Source organism: Cotesia glomerata, linkage group LG7 (assembly GCF_020080835.1).
Source record: "Cotesia glomerata isolate CgM1 linkage group LG7, MPM_Cglom_v2.3, whole genome shotgun sequence".
In the NCBI taxonomy this organism is placed as follows: domain Eukaryota; kingdom Metazoa; phylum Arthropoda; class Insecta; order Hymenoptera; family Braconidae; genus Cotesia; species Cotesia glomerata.
The window spans coordinates 26593513-26619704 of NC_058164.1; the positions used below are offsets into that span (position 1 = coordinate 26593513).

At 29.7% G+C, this 26192-nt stretch overlaps 4 protein-coding genes across 6 annotated transcripts in view; 1 reads left to right on the plus strand and 3 right to left on the minus strand.

Annotated features, from left to right (window-relative positions):
- Nucleotides 1-757: 757 nt before the first annotated feature.
- LOC123268408 (fanconi-associated nuclease 1-like) lies at nucleotides 758-5998 on the minus strand. The gene is made up of 4 exons (XM_044733428.1): nucleotides 5719-5998; nucleotides 4644-5169; nucleotides 2675-3631; nucleotides 758-1458 (listed from the first exon to the last, which is right to left on the minus strand). Exons 1-4 carry the CDS (start codon nucleotides 5827-5829, stop codon nucleotides 782-784), a joined length of 2271 nt encoding a protein of 756 aa, XP_044589363.1. The 5' UTR covers nucleotides 5830-5998; the 3' UTR covers nucleotides 758-781.
- Nucleotides 5999-6009: 11 nt separating this feature from the next.
- The window catches only part of LOC123268409 (methylcrotonoyl-CoA carboxylase beta chain, mitochondrial), a 62856-nt gene continuing 42673 nt past the window's right edge, over nucleotides 6010-26192 (plus strand). Inside the window, exons 1-7 of one of the 2 annotated variants that reach the window (XM_044733430.1) lie at nucleotides 6010-6100; nucleotides 7272-7335; nucleotides 8821-9074; nucleotides 9148-9567; nucleotides 10178-10725; nucleotides 10789-11011; nucleotides 11448-11567. In XM_044733430.1, coding sequence (XP_044589365.1) covers nucleotides 8836-9074; nucleotides 9148-9567; nucleotides 10178-10725; nucleotides 10789-11011; nucleotides 11448-11565 — 1548 coding nt within the window. In that variant the 5' untranslated portion in view covers nucleotides 6010-6100; nucleotides 7272-7335; nucleotides 8821-8835 and the 3' untranslated portion in view covers nucleotides 11566-11567. Of the gene's footprint in view, nucleotides 6101-7202; nucleotides 7336-8820; nucleotides 9075-9147; nucleotides 9568-10177; nucleotides 10726-10788; nucleotides 11012-11447; nucleotides 11568-26192 lie in introns of those variants that run through there. The other variant, XM_044733429.1, reaches the window with a different exon arrangement.
- Nucleotides 11600-25158, minus strand: LOC123268412. The gene is made up of 7 exons (XM_044733436.1): nucleotides 24815-25158; nucleotides 17958-18059; nucleotides 16407-16516; nucleotides 15977-16149; nucleotides 13920-14150; nucleotides 12236-12522; nucleotides 11600-12142 (listed from the first exon to the last, which is right to left on the minus strand). Exons 1-7 carry the CDS (start codon nucleotides 24870-24872, stop codon nucleotides 11973-11975), a joined length of 1131 nt encoding a protein of 376 aa, XP_044589371.1. The 5' UTR covers nucleotides 24873-25158; the 3' UTR covers nucleotides 11600-11972.
- LOC123268415 (loricrin-like) lies at nucleotides 20399-21980 on the minus strand. Of its 2 annotated transcripts, XM_044733442.1 has the most exons (8): nucleotides 21765-21970; nucleotides 21591-21686; nucleotides 21412-21531; nucleotides 21226-21345; nucleotides 21040-21159; nucleotides 20854-20973; nucleotides 20662-20787; nucleotides 20399-20595 (listed from the first exon to the last, which is right to left on the minus strand). In XM_044733442.1, the coding sequence occupies exons 2-8, from the start codon at nucleotides 21675-21677 to the stop codon at nucleotides 20536-20538; spliced, it is 753 nt and encodes a 250-aa protein (XP_044589377.1). In that variant the 5' UTR covers nucleotides 21678-21686; nucleotides 21765-21970; the 3' UTR covers nucleotides 20399-20535. The 2 variants fall into 2 exon arrangements, with proteins under 2 accessions (XP_044589377.1, XP_044589378.1); XM_044733443.1 differs by lacking the exon at nucleotides 20662-20787 and having other exon boundaries at nucleotides 21765-21980.

The window sequence follows — 26192 nt, forward strand, 5'->3', positions numbered from 1 at the left end:
AATGGCCGTGACTGTTAACTTTAATGTCATTAATTAATTTCGCAGTTATTTGGTAATTTTAATAACTTTTTTAACAAATAAATTAGGCCAAAATATTGAAAAAATTGACATGTAGAAATTTTAAAAAATTGAAAATGCAATTTTTTAAAAATAATTTTTTGGAGCAAATTTTTTTGTTAAAAAAAATTAAAAAATGGTCATGACTGCTAACTTCAATGTCATAAATTAATTAATAATTTTTTTAACAATTAAATTACGAAAAAAAAGACATGTAGAAGTTTAAAAAAATAAAAAATGCAATTTTTTAAAAATAATTTTTTGGAGCAAATTTTTCTGTTAAAAATAATTAAAAAATGGTCGTGACTGCTAACTTCAATGTGATAATTTAATTTAGCAATTATTTGATACTTTTTATAATTTTCTTAACAAATAAATTAGGCAAAAAAAAAGTATTTAAATAAATTAAAAATGCAATTCTTTAAAAATAATTTCTTTGACCAAATTTGCTTGTTAGAAAAAATTAAAAAATTTTCGACAGCTAAATTTAATATCATAAAATTATAAAAAAATTTTCATCAGTTAACTTGAGTGTTTTTTTTATTTATTGTTTTTAAACAATACAATATTTAAAATATCTTCAAATTTAACCTTAGAAAAAAAAAAAATAAAGTTTAAAAGAATTACTTAACTCTCTTATCACAGACTTAAGTCTAGTAATTATATTTAATCGTATAAAAATATATAACATGCTTTTTTGATTAATAAAAAATGGTAAGTTTGATTAATTAGCCTTGACAAGACAAACTTCAGTTTTAACCCCAAGCTCCATTAAATTCTTAATCCACAATTTTTGTTTGACCGACAGCGAGTCTCCGGGTCCCTTGACTTCAACAACTCTGCACTTCTTCTTCCCTGAGTTCCAAACGATTAAATCAGGAAAGCCTGCGCTCCACTGGCAGTAATTCTTAGCCATCAGCTTGCAGATGCCAACTACTGCTTTGACTCCCAGACATCTTACAATGTCTTGAAAATCATGGCCATCTTCAACCAAGTTATTGCTCATGAGTGAAAAATATTCCCGGTAAGTGATAAAATTTTCATACATAATCTCGCTGAGACTATCAGCGTCCAGCTCTTCGTAGTAGCTGAACTTTTGATCAATAGCTTCGCGGCGGTTGGGGTAAAATTGGGAACCGAACAAATCTAGCGGAGCAGTCTGGTAAGGACAGACGAAAGCTCCGGGGACAGAAATTCCATAAATTTCATCCCAGAGCAGAACAGCGAATAAAGTAACGGGTAACTTTCCCTCGCAGTGAACGGCGCAGTTGTAGCCACTAGCCTTGTAGTGTTTCATCGCGACCATCTCGACGCTCATCAGCTCGGTGGAGGCTTCATTCTTGACCCGCCAGACACTTTTTGTTCCGGTGGTGAACTCATGGTCCATCCTAGTGCCAGAAACTGTAACAGTTAATACATCCTTTTATCAGTTTACATATAATTTTATATAACCATATATAATTTCATATAATTGTATATAACTAGCAGTTCGCCCCAGCTTAGCACGGGTATTTAACAAAAGTTTTCGAATTATTTATAATATAAGATAGCCTATGTCACCCGAAATATCTGAAATTAAAATAAACTTTTCAACTTTTTAGCCTGAAAACCTTGGAGCGGATGCAAAAACGATTCGATTGGTATAAAATGATCATGAGAAATAAATTTATTGAAAGTTTTGAAGCCTATTTTATGTTATTTGATGTCGTTTTATGAACGCGGCCATGTAACAACGAAAATTCTAAATTTCTCAAATAATAATATACTTGTCAACTTTTTCGCCTAAAACCTTTTAGCGGATGCAAAAACGATTCGATTGGTATATAATAATCACTAGCAGTTCGCCCCGACTTAGCACGGGTATTTAATAAAAATTTTTGAATTATTTATAATATAAGATAGCCTATGTCACCCGGGGATAGTGTAGCTTTCCAACAGTGAAAGAATTTTTCAAATCGGTTCAGTAGTTTCGGAGCCTATTCAATGCAAACAAACAAACAAACATACAAACAATCAAATCTTTCCTCTTTATAATATTAGTATAGATAATGTTTGTAACTTTTGTACAATTCTATAGAATTATATACAATGGTGGTCATTAATTTAAGTATGTTTTTAATATTACCGGAAAATAGCCGTTTGTAAATTAAAACGTTTATTAACTCTAAATTTGGAAATCAGTTGATAATGTCACTTGTGACACCAGGATTCGTCGTAATTCGCCCATATTCAGACACACAGTGACAAAGATCTAATTCACTAGAAATTTGAATAGCGCGCTACGCGCGCGCCTAAATTTTAACCAATAATGAATTGTGGCCCGTTTTTTGCGAGTTTCGACCTTTGACTAACTTCAAGACTTTCATCTATTTTATAATATAGGATCAGGATTCGCCATAATTCGCCCAAATTTAGACACACAGTGACAAAAATCTAATTCATCAGAATTCGCCCAAATTCAGACACACAGTGACAAAGATTATAATTATAAACAATACTGCATCCAATTATATATTATTATATATAATAACATATAATCATATAATTATATGTAAGTAATATATAATTATATATAAGTAATATATAATAACATATAAATATATATAAATTTTTTTACCCGTAACTTCATGTGGAACCACCACAAACTCTTCCTCCCGGTCTCTGATCAGCTGTTTCATGAGTTCTTTGCTCTGCAAACTGATCCCAGTTTTGCGAGCTACTAACTTCCTGGCTCTGTCCAGCATCTCGGCAACGTCCACTGGAGACAGCCGCTCCTCGGTCAGCGCCTTGTTTGTCAGAGCCACGCTGGCTTCTAGATCTTTATTATGGCTCATTTCAATCATCGCAAGCTCACCGTACCAGCGACCGATTTTTCCCTGGATGATATTCTTATTTTCAATAAGAGCTTTTAGGAATTTAGTCGCCGTGGCAATGCCTTCGACTTTCTCCTTCTTGAACGCGTCGACGCTAGACCAGACGACCTTGCCCCAGATATAAGTCGCGTCGAATCTTCTTACATGGGAAGGCACGTCCAGTTTTGTCTGGGATTTGAAAGCTGGCTCGAGTTTATCGAACGCCAGTTGGCCTAAATCGCGGACCAAGTCCCAATTCTTCTTCATTATAGCATCGGTGATTTTTATCAGCGCGATTTTAGCTTCTACATAATCGATCAAGCTCTGGCGGTTGCGGAAAATTGGGTACCGCTCTTCGGGCAGGTCAGGGTAGACTCTGTGCTCGTGGAATACCTCGTCGAGGATCCGGAAGACGTCTGTTAGAGACTCGTCTGCGGCCTGGACAGGGTATAAAAGGGTTAACAGGCGCTTTATCAAGCTCCAGGTCTGGACTGAGACGCGAACGCAAGGACCCACTGTTTCTTCGATTACTTTTTTTAATGCTGCGCTAGGGGTCTTCATTCCGGCGAACATGGACTTTTTTTTACCGTCGATTTTTAAGAGTTCGAGGATCATTTTTGGCTTGCCCGTGGTGTGAGGGACTTTCATACGCTTGCAAATGCTTTTTAGTTCGTCGACTAAGAGGAGATCTAGCACTACTGACATCTGATCGGTTTCGTAATCTATAAAAAAGATGAGAAAAAAATTAATTTAGTATTTTTTTTTTTTACTTTTAATTTATAAAATTATTTATATTATTAAAAGAATGAGAAAAATTTTGTCACCAGAATAGTTAATTAAAAAATGACCTTGTATCTTGTGAACTATCGACTTTTTTAAAGATATAAGCTCATCGTGATGTTACACTCATCGAGACCTTTCATTTGAGTGCCCACATCAATTTTTCATATATTTATATATATTATATATATGTATATATGAAAAATATATAAAAATGCATGTGGGTACTTAAATGAAAGCTCTTGATGAGTGTAATATCGGGATGAGCTTATATCTTGAAAAACGTCAATAGTTAAGAAAGTACAGTGCAATTTAATAGGGTACGGGCGGGCAAGACGGAGAGGGCGGGTAAAACGAATAATCGTTCCAAAATCGCTGGTCGGTCGATAGAAAAATTTTAGACTGCAATCTATCAATCAATTATGTAACTACACCTATCGTTTTTTATTGCAGTCTAAAATTTTTCTATCGACCGACCAGCGATTTTGGAACGATTATTCGTTTTACCCACCTTCTCCGTCTTGCCCGCCCGTACCCTAAATATCTTGTGGACTATTGACATTTTGAAAGATATAAGCTCATCCTGATGTTACACTCATCGAGACCTTTCATTTGAGTACCCACATCAATTTTTCATATATTTTATATATTTATATATATGAAAAATATATCAAAAATGCATGTGAGTATTCAAATGAAAGCTCTTAATGAGTGTAACATCAGGATGAGCTTATATCTTTAAAAAAGTCAATAGTTAAGAAAGTACAGTGCAATTTAACAAAAGTCATTATTTAATAAAAAAAAATTTTATTTATAGTTCACAAGTCAGGGCAGTCACATAGTGACTGCAAGCTTTTAGTAATTATTATTTTTATTATAATTAATTTATTAATAATTAAAAAAAAAAATTTTTTTGATATTTTTAATAAATAAGAAAAAAAAATAAAAAATTACCACAATCAAAAATTCCCTTGTCAACAAGTTCCTGAAAGCTCGTGCTGGTAAAATTCACCTCTATCATCCCAGAAATTTTCTTAACTCTATGCCAGCTGTCCTTCCACTTGAGCAACCTGGCCAGCAGAATTTTCGCATCGTCGCTGAGACCCATCATCAGTCTGAGGACATTAAGCTCCTCTTCGGTGAAGTAAGCGCAGTTGATTGGCATCGACAGAGTGTTGTAAAAAGCCGAGAACAGCTGCTGGACGTGTTTGTTCTCCGAGGGCTTCAGACGCTTTACCTCCTGGCACATGGACATCACCACGGAGCCAAACTCAATGTCAAAATGCTTCTCGCGGTAAATCTTCTCAAGATCGAAATCCATTGGCACGTACGGCTGAGTCAAGTTGATTGAATCATTTTCAGAGTCTTCGGGGTCCAGACGGAGTTTTTTTTGGACCTGGCTTAGTGATAGGTCTGACGAACGCTTCTTGTCCATTTTTGAAGGACTGTCTGTCTTTTTAGGAGTTACTTTTATCTGAAACTAAATAATAAAAATTGACATTTGATGATTTTTAGGAATTTTTCAACAAATAAGTTTTTATAAAAAAAATTATGAAAATTAATTTAGCATATATTTATTATTAAATAATAATTTAAAAAATTCTATAACAAAAAAATGATGGCAAAAAAAATTATAAAAAAAAATTGACATTTAAAAATTTTAAAAACTAAAAAATTCAATTTTTTAAAAATGATTTTTTGGGAAAAATTTTTTTATAAAAAAAGTTATGAAAAATAATTTAGCATATATTTATTATTAAATAATAATTTAAAGAATTCTATAACAAAAAAATTATGGCAAAAAAAATTATAAAAAAAAATTGACATTTAAAAATTTTAAAAACTAAAAAATGCAATTTTTTAAAAATGATTTTTTGGGAAAAATTTTTTTTTAAATAAAATTGAAAAATTGTTATGTGCTAACTTTAATGTCATAAAAAATTCCACATTTAAAAAAAATAATTAATTTTTTTTGGCAAGTAAATAAATAAACAATTATAAATAATTTAAAAAAATATAAAAGGCTTACTTTGTTGGTTGATTTAGGGGTTAAGTGTCCGTATTTACGTTTCGTCTCACGTTTAACCGACCCCGGTGAGCCGGTTACTCGGAAAAATTCAGACAACTGGGTTTGGCGCATTTTTCACACTTAATTGCGTCTTAATATTGGTATTATCACATTACTTACTAGATAATATTTTTTTAGAATTAATCCATGCTTGATTTCAATAGTTTTCACATTTAAAAAAAAAATTTGTTTAAAAATTACTAATTATTAATTAGTAATTGAAATATTATTGTTTATTTACTTGCAGAATGATGACGAAAAACAGATGAATGATGTGACATGTTTTGGAATAAAAGAGGACAAAAAAAAAATGGCGGCTCGAAAGGTATCACGCCGACTGGTGGTAAGAAACTTTAACACTTTGATGGTAACCGCCATTTTGATATTTTCTGCTGTGATTACAATTGTTATTGTTGCGCGGCTTAGAAAAGGTGCGGTTTTTTGTAAATATTAAATCTGGGTAATAATAATTAATATTTGACATTTAGTTCACTAAAAATTGTCTCAAAAATTGTTGAGAAGCTCTTTCTCTTATTTTTCACAAAGATTGATAAATATTTTAAAAATAGCGTGACAAAATTTTTTATTAAAAAGCTCAAAGCTAAATAAATAATATTAATAAAGTTAGCCGACATTTTTGATTTTTTAATTTTGCTTAATTTAATAAATTAGGACTAAAAAATATTTATAAAAAATAGCAATTATAGTTTTTTAAGTTTTTTACAAATGAAAAACTTTTTTTAATTTTTTTATGACTGAAGTTGACAGATTAGAAATTTTTTTATAATTAATAGCAAATTATTATGAAAATAATTTAATGAAAATATTTCACATGTGAGAATTATAAAAAATAATTAATGGAAATTTTTAAAAACATTTTTATTATTGTTATTGATTTATTATGAAAATTTAAAAAATGATACATGTCAATTATATTTTTTTGCAATAATTTTTTTGATAAAAAAATTATAAAAATTTTTAGATGTCAGCTAACTTTATTTTCATAAATAAAAATATTTATACTCACAAGAAAATTTAATATTCTTCTCCATTTTATATTTTTCACTATTTAAAAAACAAAATTTAAAAAACTATTGAAGATCTGCTTTGATTAAACTAAAAACGTGTCTGATATCAAGATTTACTGAAGTATCTTATCTCCAAAAAGTAATTTACTGATTACATAAAATAAAATTAACTCTTCAAATTTATTTCGGTAATTACTTGTCATTACTTTTAAATCTAAGTAGCTCCATCTCTTTTTATTCATAAATGCTGGTAGTAACTTTGATGGTAACAGCCATTTCGCAATTTTCTGCTACGATAATACAATTTACAATTGTCATCAGTTACTTCGCGATTCCCGCGTTTTCAAGACGTTCAATTTATCAACAATTGAAATTATACTTAATTAATAATTAATATTGTACGTCTCAACGCGAATTTAATTATTGACACAGCAAAGAAATGCTTAAAAAAAGCAGAAATCTTATAAAACATTTTAAATGTTTCAGAAATTTTAATAATGACGCTTTTGTCATTGGAACTAAACCCGAAGTTGACTCGCGAACTTATCAGGTAACTTTTAAATTTATTTTTAATTAATTAAGACAAATAAAAAATTTATGATTTAATATTTTCACTATTTTAATAATGAAATTAAAAGTTACAAGAGATCTGGTACTTTTTGTATCATCAAACTCTACAACGTGTTCGTTATCAAGAGCCGCAGTATCTTATCTAAAAATTGACCTGGCGGCTGATTACATAAATTAACTCTTCAAATATTAGACCATTTACGAATTTACATCTATAATAATTAAGAAATTACCTTGTATCTTGTGAATTATTGACATTTTTCAAGATATAAGCTCATCCCGATATTACACTCATCAAGAGCTTTCATTTGAGTACCCACATGTATTTTTGATATATTTGTCATATATACATATATATAATATATATTTTAAAGATATAAGCTCATCTTGATGTTAAACTCATCGAGAGCTTTCATTTGAGTACCCACATGCATTTTTGATATATTTTTTATACATATATACATATATGTAATATATATAAATATATAAAATATATGAAAAATTGATGTGGGTACTCAAATGAAAGGTCTTGATGAGTTTAATGTCAGAATGAGCTTATGTCTTTAAAAATGTCAATAGTTCACAAGATATTTGTTAAAATGTCCTTTACTTTCTTAAATATTGACATTTTTAAAGATATAAGCTCATTTCGATGTTACACTCATCGAGAGCTTTCATTTGAGCACCCACATGCATTTTTGATATATTTTTCATATAAATATATATATAATATATATAAATATATAAAATATATGAAAAAATGATGTGGGTACTCATATGAAAGGTCTTGATGAGTGTAATGTCAGAATGAGCTTATATCTTTGAAAATGTCAATAGTTTACAAGATACAATGTCATTTCTTAATTATTGACATTTTTTAAAATATAAACTCATCCTGATGTTACACTCAACGAGAGCTATCATTTGAGTACCCACATGCATTTTTGATATATTTTTTATATATACATATATGTAATATATATATATATATATATATATAAATATACAAAATATATGAAAAATTAATGTGGGTACTCAAATGAAAGGTCTTGATGAGTGTAATGTCAGAATGAGCTTATATCTTTAAAAATGTCAATAGTTCACAAGATATTTGTTAAAATGTCCTTTACTTTCTTAAATATTGACATTTTTAAAGATATAAGCTCATTTCGATGTTACACTCATCGAGAGCTTTCATTTAAACACCCACATGCATTTTTGATATATTTTTTATACATACATATATATAATATATATAAATATAAAAAATATATGAAAAATTGATGTGGGTACTCAAATGAAAGGTCTTGATGAGTGTAACATCAAGATGAGCTTATATCTTTGAAAATGTCAATAGTTCACAAGATACAAGGTCATTTCTTAATTATGTATCTAGAGATAGAGCATTTTAGAATCCAACCTAAATACTCATCTACTACATTAATAAATTATTAATTCCAACCAGGAAAACTACTATGAAATGAAAACACTTGTAGAAAAATTAAAATCAACTGTCCAAACAATAACTGAAGAAGCTAGAGGTTCTAAATCGGGAAAGAGACATGTCAGCAAAGGAAAATTACTCCCTCGAGAACGGATAAACACTCTGCTGGACTCAGAGTCTCCGTTTTTGGAATTTTCCCAGCTGGCAGGTTACCAGATGTACGAAGATCCCGTTCCAGCTGGAGGAATCATTACGGGGATTGGTCGCGTCGCTGGGTATTGATTAAAACATATAATTAACTAAATAATTAATGGATTGTTTTATTGATAATCATAAAAAAAATTCCAGGCAAAAATGTCTGATAGTAGCTAACGACGCAACGGTGAAAGGCGGGACTTACTTTCCGATTACTGTAAAAAAGCATCTAAGAGCTCAAGAGATAGCCAGAGAGAATCGCCTGCCGTGTATTTATTTAGTAGATAGCGGGGGTGCGAACCTGCCTCACCAGTCGGAGATTTTTCCTGACAAGAATCATTTCGGGAGGATTTTTTACAACCAAGCGAACATGAGCGCTGAGGGAATCCCTCAAATTGCGGTGGTTATGGGAAGTTGCACTGCTGGAGGCGCGTATGTACCTGCGATGGCTGATGAGAATATAATTGTCGGTAACCAGGGTACTATTTTCCTCGCTGGACCTCCGCTGGTTAGAGCTTCTACGGGTGAAGTTGTCACTGCTGAAGAGCTGGGTGGTGCTGAGCTTCATTGTCAGTAAGTTGATAAAATTAACTAGCAACCTTGGAGCCACTATGTGACTGCCGCGGCTTGTGAAATATAAATAAATAAAATTTTGCTTTAATGAATAATTACTTTTGTTAAATTGCACTGTACTTTCTAAACTATTGAAGTTTTTAAAGATATAAGCTCATCCCGATGTTACACTCATCAAGAGCTTTCATTTGAGTACCCACATCAATTTTTCATATATACATATATATGATATATATAAATATATAAAATATATGAAAAATTGATATGGGTACTCAAATGAAAGGTCTCGATGAGTGTAACATCAAGATGAGCTTATATTTTTAAAAATGTCAATAGTCGACGAGATACAAGGTCATTCTTTAGCTATTGTTTTTTTTTATAGATATAAGCTCACCTCGATGTTACACTCATCAAGAGCTTTCATTTGAGTACGCACATCAATTTTTCATATATTTTTCATGTATACATATATATGATAAATATAAATATATCAAATATATGAAAAATTGATGTGGGTACTCAAATGAAAGGTCTCGATAAGTGTAATGTCGGGGTGAGCTTATATCTTTAGAAATGTCAATAAAATTTGATTTTTGATTTTTTTTTCCAGCACTTCTGGAGTCACAGATCACTTTGCTGTTGATGACACACACGCGTTGTACCTAGCAAGAAAAATAGTCTCGAATTTGAATCTCCAGTCGCCGCTGGATGTCAATATAAATAAAATTGACACTCCTAAGCACAACGTAGATGAAATTTACGGAATCGTTGGAGCTAATTTAAAAAAACCCTTCGATGTAAAAGAAGTAATCGCAAGAATCGTCGACGGTTCGCGGTTCAGCGAGTTCAAGCAACAGTACGGCGAGACTCTAGTCACGGGGTTCGCTCACATTTATGGCTACCCTGTTGGAATCGTCGCGAATAATGGAGTCCTATTCTCAGAGAGCGCTTTGAAGGGAGCCCACTTTGTCCAGCTCTGCTCCCAGAGGAAAATTCCTCTCGTTTTCCTGCAAAACATCACCGGCTTCATGGTAGGAAAAGACGCCGAAGCCGGCGGAATCGCTAAGAATGGAGCTAAGATGGTTACCGCTGTGTCTTGCGCTAGAGTTCCGAAGATAACTGTCATTATCGGCGGCTCGTACGGGGCAGGAAATTACGGTAGTTTATTCTATCAACATGTAGTTTGATTTTTTTTTAATCTTTTATTTGATGGGTCTTTAGGAATGTGCGGAAGAGCTTACTCTCCGAGGTTCATGTACTCTTGGCCTAATGCTAAGATTTCGGTGATGGGAGGAGAACAAGCTGCGGGGGTGCTTGTTCAGATTGCTAAAGAACAGCGGCTGAGGGAAAATAAACCTTGGAGTCAAGAAGAGGAGGATAAGTTGAGGAGTACTATTACTGAAAAGTTTGACGCTGAAGGAAGTCCTTATTATTCTTCTGCAAGGTGAATATTGTTTGTTATACAAAAAAAAAATTTTTTTATCTAAAAATTTATTTTAGATTTTACAAATGACCTTGTATCTTGTAAACTATTGACATTTTTAAAGATATAAGCTCATCCTGATGTTACACTCATCAAGACCTTTCATTTGAGTACCCACATCAATTTTTTATATATTTTATATATATATATATATATATATATATATATATATATATATATATATATATATGTGTATTTATGAAAAATATATCAAAAATGCATGTGGGTACTCAAATGAAAGCTCTTGATGAGTGTAACATCGGGATGAGCTTATATCTTTAAAAAAATCAATAGTTAAGAAATTACAGTGTAATTGAACAAAATTCATTATTTAATAAAGCAAAATTTTATTTACTTATAGCAAGGTTGCTAGTAATTTATTAATTATTATCAACAGATTGTGGGACGACGGCGTTATAGATCCAGTCGATACAAGAACAGTGATCGCAATGAGCTTAGCCGCTTGTGTCAACGCTCCGATTCCTAAAACAAACTTCGGGATCTTTAGGATGTGAGGGTAAGTCAATAAATCTTAAAATAAATAATTAATTACTTTGAATTAATAAAATGTTTAATTAAAAATGAGAATCAGCGATCCCGGTTTTAGAGTCGCTAATAACACGTGTTATCTACGTAATTATTAAAAATATTATCAATAATTAGTTACGCCGTAGTAGGACTAGGGCCTCAGCTTTCTCTACTCGCAAAGGCTAATTTTTATTTTTAAAATCATACATATTTTAATTAAACATCAATGGCATGTAAAAAATTACGCGGTCGCAGAGTAGAGAAATCTAGTGAGTCTTATTTTATTTAAACTTTTATCTCGTATCAGTATCGCGCGCAATAAACGTATTTTTAGTATCACACAGTTTTAGTTTCTCAGATCTAAATTTTAATTTGATTTATGTTAATCGAATCCTCAAAAAAATGACAAAAAGAAAAAACTAAGTAGAATTTGGATTAAGTTAAGGCAGTAAGAGGAGCCAGATGATTCCGACCACTTGTAGACCAACTGCTCTTGGACTTGCTCGCCGATTACCGATCGCTCGAACGTTCTGTTCTTTCCCGGTCTTATGAACTGTGAGAGTGCTGAAAAAAATAAATAAATAAAAAAGATAAGAATTATTACCGCAAATTTCTAATAGTAATAGTAATAGAATATGATAAGATAAAAAAACTTACTGGCATCTGGGACCTGACTATCGTAGTCGACTTTAATAAACGTCGACATTGTAACTTCAAAGACTTTGTTCTTGTCCCCGGACATTGAGATTGCACGTTTCTTTTTCCCGAACCCAACTTTCCCGTTGCTACATTCAACTCCTTGACATTTGTCCAAGCAAACGTTTACCGTTCCTCGGAACTGGACGTATGTACTCTCTGGAAATTTAAAAGCTCGGAATTTTGCTATGAGAAAGTCTCCGTTTACTGTATCGAAGTTTTCAAATAAGTATGGGTCGACCGAGCATCTGAAAATAATTTTTTTTTTTTATTATTAACTCTAAAATTTTTTTTAAATTACGGCTATATTATTACTCTTAAAAAAAAATTACAAGACCTTTTTTTTAGAAAATAAAATTTCAAACTTTTATTTAAAAAATTTTTTATACGACCAATATTTTTGCGGTAGTTCCTTAATTAAAATTCATAATGATTAATTCAAATTTGTGCTAATTATTTATATTATTGAGAGAATACGCAAAATTTTGTGGCCAGTGTATTTATATGATAAAATGGGTTTTTATGGTTAAATTTGGTATCGTTGGATACATAATTAAGAAATTACCTTGTATCTCGTGAACTATTGCCATTTTTCAAGATATAAGCTCATCCCGATGTTACACTCATCAATACCTTTCATTTAAGTACCCACATCAATTTTTCATATATTTTATATATTTATATATATTATATATATGTATATATGAAAAATATATCAAAAATACATGTGGGTACTCAAATGAAAGCTCTTGATGAGTGTAAAATCAGGATGAGCTTATGTCTTTAAAAATGTCAATAGTTAAGAAAGTATAGTGCAATTTAACTAATATCTTGTGAACTATTAACATTTTTAAAGATATGAGCTCATCCCGATGTTATACTCATCAATACCTTTCATTTAAGTACCCACATCAATTTTTCATATATTTATATATATTATATATATGAATATATGAAAAATATATCAAAAATGCATGTGGGTACTCAAATGAAAGCTCTTGATGAGTGTAACATCAGGATGAGCTTATATCTTGAAAAATGTCAACTTTTAAGAAAGTACAGTGCAATTTATCAAATATCTTGTGAACTATTGACAATTTTAAAGATATAAGCTCATCCCGATGTTATACTCTTCAAGATCTTTCATTCAAGTACCCACATCGATTTTTCATATATTTATATATATTATATATATGTATATATAAAAAATATATCCAAAATTGATGTGGGTATTCAAATAAAAGCTCTTGATGGGTGTAACATCAGGATGAGCTTATATCTTTAAAAATGTCAATAGTTAAGAAAGTACAGTGCAATTTAACAAAAGTCATTATTTAAAAAAGCAAAAATATAAGTGATCTTTTTTTTTTTAGTTAAATTTTAAACAGCTTTTATTTAAAAAAAATTTTTTATACGATCAATTTTTTCGTCGTAATATAAAAAATTTAGCCAAAAAAATTCTAATTCAATTTTTTTAATATTATTAATTAAAAAAATTTTTTTGAATATTAGAAAATATTATTTGTTTATTTTTATCTACAGTAAAAACAGGAATTATTGTCAATAATTGGACACCTGTCAAAATTTCGTGCTCCCACCTGTATATTATAATTAAAATACCAAAAAGAAAATGAATTAGTTATACCCATTGAAAATGATTGTTTCCTCAGCAGTCCTAGTGTCAGTGACTTGCATGTAAGTGACAAGTAGCCCATAAACAGGTGCTGACTCAGTATCGAGAAATATTTCCATCTGTAGTGGAGTACCCGGGCTAACATTGAGTTCCCCCGTGACTAGTTTACCACCTTGACGAACACCAACGCTGAGCATCGGAATTGGCGCATTTCCTTTTATTTCATCCTGGATATCAACGGTGCTATAAAATAAATAAAATAAATAAACAACACATACAACAGAGTGGATCGCGGTTTAATAAATCACGTACTCGCGTGTCCAACGAGCATGACGAACGTTCGAGGGTCCGGTGATTTATTGCAATCTAGTTCGCGACATCAAGTTCAACGCGGAAGTCTTATTTTAAACATGTTCATGCTCATGTTAATCCTGTTAATGCACCCCATTTTTATTTTATTTATTATCTATTAACGCCAAGACGGCTATCGATTGATTACCCATCGGCTCGCTTTTTATTTATTTATTTATTGTTTATTATAATATGTATCAAGATAACTGTGAAAGTCAAACTGTTTATTTAATAGCTGACAATTTTCTACTCATCTCGTAAAATTGTAACGAATCATTAAATTATTCTTCCACGCGTAACTTTTTCTTGCGTGTTATTTTTATAATTATATTTGCAACTAACTGGAAATTATGTTTATAAATTATAAATACTTTTCCAGTAGATGTACTTTTAATCGTCCAAGTTAATAAGTGATTAATTTTTAATTATTGTTAGAATAACAACGTTTTAATATTATTTTTTTAATTAAGAATTTTTATTGATTTCTTTATAAAATTATTAAGAATGAAAATATTTAATTATTTAATAAAAATTAAATTTAACAAATGAATTATTAAAGAATAAAAATTGAATTTTTTTATATACATAATTAAGAAATGACCTTGTATCTTGTGAACTATTGACAATTTTAAAGATATAAGCTCATTCTGAGATTACACTCATCAAGACCTTTCATTTGAGTACCCACATCAATTTTTAATATATTTTATATATTTATATATATTACATATATGTATATATAAAAAATATATCAAAAATGCATGTGGGTACTCAAATGAAAACTCTTGATGAGAGTAATATCAGAATGAGCTTATATCTTTAAAAATGTCAATAATTAAGAAATGACCTTGTATCTTGTGAACTACTGAGATTTTTGAAGATATAAGCTCATTCTGACATTACACTCATCAAGACCTTTCATTTGAGTACCCACATCAATTTTTCATATATTTTATATATTTATATATATTATATATATAAATATATGAAAAATATATAAAAAATTGATGTGGGTACTATTTTTCATATATTTATATATATAATATATATAAATATATAAAATATATGAAAAATTGATGTGGGTACTCAAATGAAAGCTCTTGATGAGTGTAACATCGGGATGAGCTTATATCTTCAAAAATGTCAATAATTAAAAAATGGCCTGGTATCTTATGAACTATTGAGATTTTCAAAGATATAAGCTCATCTCGATATTATAATCATCAAGACCTTTCATTTGAGTACCCACATCAATTTTTCATATATTTATATATATATTATATATATGTATATATGCAAAATATATCAAAAATGCATGTAGGTACTCAAATGAAAGCTCTTGATGAGTGTAACATCAAAATGAGCTTATATCTTTAAAATATATATTATATATATGTATATATGAAAAATATATCAAAAATGCATGTAGGTACTCAAATGAAAGCTATTGATGAGTGTAACATCGGGATGAGCTTATATCTTTAAAAAAGTCAATATTTAAGAAAGTACAGTGCAATTTAACAAAAGTCAATATTTAATAAAGCAAAATTTTATTTAGTTATAACTCACGGCAGTCACATTGTGACTTGCTAGTTAAAATTAAATTAAATAAATTTTTTATAAAATTTATAAATCATATAAAATTACTGATAAATTTTCTAAAAAATGAGCAATTTATTGCAATATCACAAAGAAATATTAAAAATAATAATACTAACTCATCTTCTTGAAATCCAGCGGGCAAAACATTTCTCCTGACAACCCTATGATCCAACCCCGAGATTTTAGTCTGTAAATCGAGCTCAGTAACAATGCACTTGACAGTAAACGTGTGTTTGCCCTCATCCCCGGGCTCGACGACGATAATGCGGTGATAGTAAACTTTTTGTCCCTGTAAAAAGTTAAAAACTAAATAAAATTCTCTTATTCATTTAATTGATGATCTCACGCTGGCCTTGAAGGTAGGCAACAGGTGATTCACCCAGACTCGCTTTTATATAAACTTCTGAAGAGTAAACTGGCCACTTGTTATGTAAATTAAGTCCACAGAATGTTGGCTCATATATTAAAAAAACTTCTTAAAAGTCTTCGAAATAAAAACTTCTAAAATAGGTGTATTTGTCATTGGAGATTAAAATAATATTTTACCGTCATTTTGTTAACAACTCGAACGATTCCACAGCGTGACATGTTTTGTTCGGCGAGAGACAGCCGAAACGTGGCGACGCCTTTGTGAAAAACTGGCTTGCACGCCTCATCTGCGAACAAAAGGACCATGCAAAGGATCATTATTTATTACAAGTCCTGCTAGACTATTTACCGTACAAGTTGCGAACTACAAGAGCAAAGAAGAAAGTATCCAGGTTAATATAAACAGGATGAATAATAATCTTCTAGTCTAGAGAATTCTGGTGGCATAATAACCTAGGAACGGTCGTTTATAGAAAAACCGACTGTTAAACTTGATCCAGAGGATATCATCCATTATATTAATTATACAAATTACTCCCGTTGTTTAAACGTTCGCGGATTAACTTCTTTGTTTTTATTTATCTCCAATTACCGACAATTATCATTTCTTCTTATTTTTAGACTGCTTTTTATTAGCTTCGCTTAAGTATCCATGTCTGTGTATGTAACGGAATCTTTGAATTCAATTTTCGGGAGCTTTAAGACTTTAAATTTAACAAAAACTTTGCAAACTTAACTAAGAAATGACCCTGTATCTTGTGAACCATTGACATTTTTAAAGATTTAAACTCATCTTGATGTTACACTCATCGAGACCTTTCATTTGAGTACCCACATCAATTTCTCATATATTTCATATATTTATATACATTATATATATGTATATATATGAAAAATATATCAAAATGCATGTGGGTACTCAAATAAAAGCTCTTGATGAGAGTAACATCAAAATGGGCTTACATTTTTAAAAATATCAATATTTCAGAAATGACCTTGTATCTTGAAAACTATTGACATTTTTAAAGATATAAGCTTATCCCGATGTTACACTCATCAAGACCTTTCATTTGAGTACCCACATCAATTTTTCATATATTTTATATATTTATATATATATTATATATATGTATATATGAAAAATATATCAAAAATGCATGTGGGTACTCAAAGAGAAGCTTTTGATGAGTGTTACATCAGGATGAGCTTATATAGTAAAAAACGTCAATATTTAAGAAAGTACAGGGCATTTTAACAAATATCTTGTGAACTATTGACATTTTTGAAGAAATAAGCTCATTCTGATGTTAAACTCATTGAGACCTTTCATTTGAGTACCCACATCAATTTCTCATATATTTCATATATTTATATATATTATATATATGTATATATATGAAATATATATTAAAATGCATGTGGGTACTCAAATGAAAGCTCTTGATGAGTGTAACATCGGGATGAGCTTATATCTTTAAAAACGTCAGTATTTAAGAAAGTACAGTGCAATTTAACAAAATTCATTATTTAATAAAGCAAAATTTTATTTATACTACAAGGTTGCTAGTTTTCAATAAAAAAAATTTTTAATTTTTAATTACTATTTTAAACTCATTGAAAATTACTCTCTACTCTTTTATTAAGTATTAAAAGTCAAGGCTTGAATATATTTTCATGTTTGCAAATTCTTTAGAGTCAAAAAAAATTTAACAATAGTTAAAAAATTACCTGGATAATTTTCAAGCTGCTGAAGATATATCTTAGCTTGAGGACTGCTTCTGACAATATCAACTTCCATAAAATCTTGGGAGCATCTTACTTTACTTTGCACTGAAACATAAAAACAATAATTATATTTATTAATGTCTGGAGATTTTTTAAAAATAATAATCGCGTGAACAAGAAAAGACAATATGTTGTGTAGAATATATCGACCTTGAGATCTGACAGCACACGCCAACACAAACACACAAAAGTACTGTTGCTTTTTACTTGATGCAGCCAAGATGATTGGTGTACTTTCACCAGTGGTCAGTTGATGACGCCAAGGTAATATAACGATAGACTGTCTATATATGTGTACGATAATACTGTGGAATTATATTACAGTAGTAGAAAGACCTTTACTTATTTTATGTCTTGTCGCAACAGCTGTTATTGCGGTGACATGCTCTCCTATAAGTACATATTTAAATGTGTCTACCGATAAACAGTACTTTTATTTATATCAATTCCATTTTACGGAACTCTGTATGTCCTGCTATGTGCTTTGTGATGCAAACATATTGTTAAAATCAAAACAATATTATTTTAAAAGAAGAAATTTTTATCAATTTTTCACAGATAAAATGATTTATTATCTATTAATAGTTCAATTTATTTGAAAATAATTATTTAATTTATTAAATTTTAATAAATATTTTTTAACATTTAATGAATATTTATTAGATCCTATGATGTTAATAAATCATTTATTAACAATTAATAAAGCTTATTAAATATAAAAGAATCTTTTTATAAGTGCAGGTTATGGGCCCAGATTTTCTTTAATTTTAATATTTCTACGTCTAATGATCCTGCACTGATAAAAGGATACATTAACTATTAATAATTCAATTTATTCGAAGACAATTATTGAATTTATTAAATTTTAATAAATATTTTTTAACATTTAATAAATATATGTTAACTGTTAACAAATATTTATTATCTGTTAATAAATATTTATTAGATCCTATGATGTTAAAAAATCATTTATTAACAATTAATAAAGCTTATTAAATATAAAAGAATCTTTTTATAAGTGCAGGTTATGGGCCCAGATTTTCTTTAATTTTAATATTTCTACGTCTAATGATCCTGCACTGATAAAAGGATTCATTAACTATTAATAATTTAATTTATTTGAAGACAATTATTGAATTTATTAAATTTTAATAAATATTTATTAACATTCAATAAATATTTATTTGAGAGGAAAATACATTTATTAATAGTTAACAAATATTTATTAACATTTAATAAATCGTATTTAAAAAATAATTTATTAACTGTTGATAAATATTTATTAAATTATAAAATTTAATAATTAATAAATTATTAAATCCTATGATGTTAAAAAATCATTTATTAACAGTTAATAAAGCTTACTAAAAACAAAAAAATCCTTCTATCAGTATTTTAAATAAAATATTTAAAAAATAAAAAACTAATTTTTTAAAATTCATTTTTTATTTCTTTGTTAGTTTATTTAATTTAAAAATAAAATCCCAACACGATTGCTTTATACTTTAATCAGCATCAGGGTTTTTAATCCTGTCCGGTGTCTAGCACACGGCAATCGCGATAACTTTGTGACCGGTTTCGCTGTATGCCTGCTAATTGGTTACCGTCTCTTTTGTCTCTATTTTTTAATCCCGACATTGAAACAAAATATATTGAAACAATTGTTAATAAATCAAAATAATCTAACATTAAAATTGAAAATTTAAAATCTTTGGAAAAAAACAACATTAAAGTTGCATACAAAGAAATATCAGGAAGTAATTGTAAAAATATTTATCAACCCGATAAGGATTTCCACGGTATCATGGTGAATGTATGGAGACCACCTTGAGCATTTTAATAATTCGATGGTAATCGTAAGTGCTACGTCACAGAGACTAGGGCGGATATGTTACGTTGTCACGCAATAAGATTCTACATACTATCAGCCGCCGACTAAGCAAAAGACGCCATAAAGAGAGTAAAGAGATCATGCTGATAAATCATACAGACTCTGATAAGAGAGCCATAATAATAATACCAACAAAGTTGTAAAGATAACGTGGGATTTATAACAGGATCTAAAGTTCCAAAAAGTATCGGAATTAATGCTTGTCGTATCAAGACAGAATAAACAAGACTTGTCGATATTTAAATGGTTTTATTTTATTTATTGGCTGTTCGCACGTGCCAAGATCGGCTACAGGGTACCATGTGTCGTTGGAATTCGGAACGGGAATCGTTTATCTCGTATCCGAGCGACGTTCGTGTAATCTATGACACGGAAGCAAGAGCCGCATACCGAGAGGATCAACATCAGTGTACTGAACCTTAAAGCCAGCGCTAAACGCTTAAAAAATCACTCTTAAATTTATTTAATGTCTTTTAAATAACTAAATTAGATATTGTTTTCAAATTCGGTTTATTTTTGAAGAAATTACAGAATTTTCTAACATTTTTAGTGTTTTTTTATTCGCTTGAGGGAAAATCGTGTTTGGCTTTGACAAACTCTGCCCTCTGTGTTCTGTTACGGCAGTTACTTCTAGGCACAAGTTCCACTTTGGCAAGTGACTCCTTCACAACATTCGTCGTCGTCAGAGCACTACAATATTTTTGATAAAAGATTGTTGTGATTTTATTAACTAATTTATTTAAAATTGAAACTTACTGGAGCGGTTTCTCCCATGCAAATTGCGGGTCCACCACCACCACCACCACCACCGCCGCTACTTTGATCAGTACACTTTCCGCCACTACAGCTCAATCCTTCACAACATTCGTCGTCGTCAGAGCACTACAATATTTTTGATAAAAGATTGTTGTGATTTTATTAACTAATTTATTTAAAATTGAAACTTACTGGAGCGGTTTCTCCCATGCAAATTGCGGGTCCACCACCACCACCACCGCCGCTACTTTGATCAGTACACTTTCCGCCACTACAGCTCAATCCTTCACAACATTCGTCGTCGTCAGAGCACTACAATATTTTTGATAAAAGATTGTTGTGATTTTATTAACTAATTTATTTAAAATTGAAACTTACTGGAGCGGTTTCTCCCATGCAAATTGCGGGTCCACCACCACCACCACCGCCGCTACTTTGATCAGTACACTTTCCGCCACTACAGCTCAATCCTTCACAACATTCGTCGTCGTCAGAGCACTACAATATTTTTGATAAAAGATTGTTGTGATTTTATTAACTAATTTATTTAAAATTGAAACTTACTGGAGCGGTTTCTCCCATGCAAATTGCGGGTCCACCACCACCACCACCGCCGCTACTTTGATCAGTACACTTTCCGCCACTACAGCTCAATCCTTCACAACATTCGTCGTCGTCAGAGCACTACAATATTTTTGATAAAAGATTGTTGTGATTTTACTAACTAATTTATTTAAAATTGAAACTTACTGGAGCGGTTTCTCCCATGCAAATTGCGGGTCCACCACCACCACCACCGCCGCTACTTTGATCAGTACACTTTCCGCCACTACAGCTCAATCCTTCACAACATCCTTTATCGTCTTCGCACTAAATAAATAAAAATACTTGCAAGTAACGTAAAAAATAAGAAAATTTAAGAAACTTACGGGAATCCCAGGACCCCAGCAAACGTCGATAGCGAATGTCGCTGCCAGCGACATTGCTACCAAAATTGATACTAATTGCGGCTTCATGATTGATAGCTTCAATTTCAATTCATTTTTTATATTAAATATTATTAAAATTATTATTACAAATCGTATAAGGTAAATAATACTTACTGTTGAAGAAGAATATTGAACTGTCACTTGAAGGTTTGGAATCGCGTATTTATACGCATAATTCCCACTAAATTTCACCGTGGAAGGAGAATTTATCTTCGCAATTTAAAAATTTTAATTACGTGGTTCGCAATTTTGTCTCTTTTGATGCTAGGTTTTCCTCAGAGCAATTTAAGTTGAATAGCTTAGTCGGTTATCAATGCAACCGTTTAATTATAATGTGCAGTAGTTGTTATTATTATCCAAACAATTATTTTGGATGATTATTCAGTTAGACAACTATTTTAATAGATATTCCTTTAAATAACTAATTTATTGATATTAAAATTAATTAATAAAGTTGAGTGAATTCTTGAAATATTTTTTAGCGAAAAGAAATCATCAATTTTAATAAATTTTTGTATTTATTAAATAGATCAACTTAAATGAACGAGTGTTTATATTGAATTGGCTATTTATCATTTAAGTTATCAGCGTTTCAATGCCAATGACAATTATTTAAGTATATAGTGCAATTATTCGTACTATTATTATTATGTTTTAATTTTTAAAGAAAATAGCGCTCTAATTATCTTAAGTGTGTTTGTAATTTTTATCAAACTAAGATATAGAAATAATATTATTCTATTAATAATGCAAATTTTCAATACTTGAACAATAAAAAATTTTTACACGATAAATTTCTTTTTGAAGAAATAAAAATTCGTTTATTACCGGCAGTAATTTTTAATTTTGCCGTAAAATAACCACAAATTTTTATCTGCACTTACAAGCATGTAAAAAAATCCGACGATTAATTTCATTGATATTAAAAATAAAAAACAAACGGTATCTTTGAATGAGTAGCGTAAAAACAATTCCAACTTAAATGGAGATGAAGAAAGTGATTGGTAGCGTTTAGTTAATTAAATATATACTCTGCTACAATATTTGAGCACGATAATTCAAAGATAACGAAAGAGGTAATCTAAAACTGGGAATATTCTTCGCGGAAACAATTAAATCCCACATGAGATCCTGATGAGTAGGCTCTGGAAAATATATTCTTCATGAACAGCACTTGCAGTTATAAGTTATAGTTATATATCAGTAGTTAGTTGGAGGTGTGTATATTATATACAGGAAGTCGCGTAGTCAACACACATTTCGGTATTGTCTCGTACCACTTCAGCATATTAAATGTTTAAATAAAATCAATTACCGTTGTAATTTTTTCTACAAATTTTATTTCTATTTTAATTTAATTATTTTTCAATAAATATTCTTTTATTTATTCTACAATTAAATAATTGCATTCATGACCATTAAAATTTTGTTCTTGGCGTTAAACTGCTTGAAATTTTTAACAGCTCGGACTGAACAGGGATCGAATCCGGTCTTGGGCAAATTTTATTTTTTTTAATTATTTTCTACAAATTTTTACCTATTTTAATTTAATTATTTTTCAATAAATATTTTTTTATTTATTCTAAAATTAAATAATTTAATTTATGAATATTAAAATTATGCTCTTGGCTTTAAACTAGCTGAAGTTTTTAACAGCGCGTAGTAAACAGGGTTCGAATCTCGTCTTAGGCAAATTTTATTTTTTTAATTATTTTCTACAATTTTTTACCTATTTTAATTTAATTATTTTTCAATAAATATTTTTTTATTCATTCTATAATTAAATAATTTCATTCATGACCATTAAAATTATGTTTTTGGCTTTAAATTACCTGAGATTTTTATCAGTGCGGACTAAACAGGGTTCGAATCCGGTCCTGGGCAAATTTTATATTTTTTTTTTAAATTAATTTTTTTAATTCAATTTTTCCAATAAAATAAATTGAAAAAAAAAAAATTTAACACCAAAATATTTCTGTGTGGGAAAAAAAATATGTAAAATACACCAAAAGTGTTTATAAAAGTGTTTACCCTCATAAATGTGATAAATGTTCGCCTTTGGCGAAGATTTTCGTTCCCAGTGTGGGCGAAGTACCGTAAAGTAACGATTGTACGATAATTGGTGAGTACCGGTTAACAAAATTTATTAATATAAAAGCTAAATAAGCCATAGATTGCTTCTAACCTCCAAATAAAAGTGATTATTGTAAATATGTACGATAAACCTCATGAGCTTCTTATTTTCAGAATGTGAGCTGTAATTTGTAAGCCAGTGGTTTAACGCTCTGTCATTACCATCGGAATTCTTAACATCGTCTGCATAATTACAGAGCATTAAAAGAGGTTATACCCTATCGGCAGGCAACAAGGCAACAAGCCTTTATTAAGACCTCTAAAACTAGAGCATGAATTCTAAAACAATCTTTTGTTTTCAGATCCACGGGGAATCGTATCTGCAACCGGTTTTTCTTCTTCTTTATTTCTTCCTGTGTTTCCTCACCCCTCGGGTTCAAGAACTTATCTATATGGGTGTAAATACACACCAGGCAACAAAGTTCCAGCTATCTGGAGTAAAATACCGAGTTTTGCGCAATGTTTATATCATTTCGCTTTCACGTACTCGCGGTTTACCACGCAATCGCAGTAGCGGCCATTTTTGCTTCAAATGATTGCTTATTTTGTACAAATTGTCCATTAAGTTAAACATATTATATGCAATATAGATTTCCCACGCGTTCTAAAGGAACAATCAATTCAGCGCTAGAATAACTTGCAGGCCAGAAATTCCATAAGAGCGGAATTTTAATTGCGCTAAATTGCCCGAGGTTGATAATTAATTATCAATTTAAGGCTAGGAAAATTTTTATTTACTTAAAATTTAAGGTTAAACATATAAACAGTCATATATTATCTTCTTAATCAAGATTTTAATTATTTAAAGAAGAAAATTATATTTCTTCTTTATTAAAAAAGAAGAAATAATAAAAAATGATTATTTTTTACGAGTTTAAAAAATATTAATAAATTTTTTGATGAAGATTTTAATTATTTAATTTTAATTTAAAGAAGAAAATTATATTTCTTCTTTATTAAAAAAGAAGAAATAATTAAAAATGATTATTTTTTACAAGTGTAAAAAATATTAATAAATTTATTAAACTCACCATTAGCTGCAACAGTAGTAACCCAAAGAAGAAATAAATAAAAACACTTGGCACCCATTATCAAAGAAAAAACAAAGATTGAAGCTATTGTCTCATTTATGCAAGAATAAACACGGAGACACTTATGGTTTAAAATAAATTCTTAAAGGATTAATATTTAATATTAATATTGTGCTGAGTGGTGAGGTAACTTGGTGAAGAATATAAAAATTAAAAAAGGTGTTATCATGGACAAAAATAAAGAAGAAAGAGATGGCAAGAGTCACGCGAACTGAGAGCTAGTTTTTAATGCTTCTCAGATCCTCGCTCTTTGAAATCACGAGAGATACTGACGAAGTATGGAGAACCAGGTACACTTACAACTTACCTGGTGTATTGTAAGTGTATGGGTGAGTTATGTGAGAGAATATAGAGACTACAGGAGAGTGGATAGTGGATAGGATACAAACTCTGCTCTTTGCTGCTGCTGCTGCTTATGCTATTGCGTGGATTCGTGAGATATGAGAAAGTGTTGCCTCCATTATTTTAATCTTTTTTTAGGGGTTTACAAGCAAGCTTGTTAACTAACGCATTTATCTAGTCATCTAGATAAATAACTTTATTGCTTTGGAAGATGTTATTTATTTTAATTTATATTTATTTTGTTTCTATCGGCTGCTTTATCCCACCTTTACGTGGGCTTTACGATGCCTTATATGGCTATACTACGGATATTTAGTAATAACTTTATTTATAAGATTATTCATGATATTCAATTGTTGTCGTCTCTTTTCTTTGAAAAATAATTCTAATTTCATTTTTTTTAATTATATTTACTAAAAATTTTATTGATCCATTCAAATTCTAATATTAATGGATTTTTTTTAGTCCATCGAAATTACATTATAAATTAAAAATTCCATTGTTTTATTAGAATTCCATCATTAATGGAAATTTCCATTAGTCTATTAAAATTCTATAAGTAATAAAAAATTCCATTAATTGTTTAGAACTTTATTAGAGATGAAAAATTCTAATAAAATTTTTTTATTTATTAAAATTCCATTGATTTATCAAAATTCTATTATTAATGGAATTTTTCAATAGTCCATTTAAATTTCAATACAAATGCAAAATTTTATTGATGCATTAAAATTTTATTATTTATAAATTCCATTATTAATAGAAATTTTTATTGGTCTATTAAAATTCTATTAGTAATAAAAAATTCCATCCATTTTTTAGAACTTTATTAAAAATTAATAAATTCTAATTGAATTATTTTAGTCATTAAAATTCTATTAATAAAACTTCTTAATGGTCCATTTAAATTCCATTATTAATAGAAATTTCCATGAGTCTATTAAAATTCTATGATTAATAAAAAATTCCATTAATT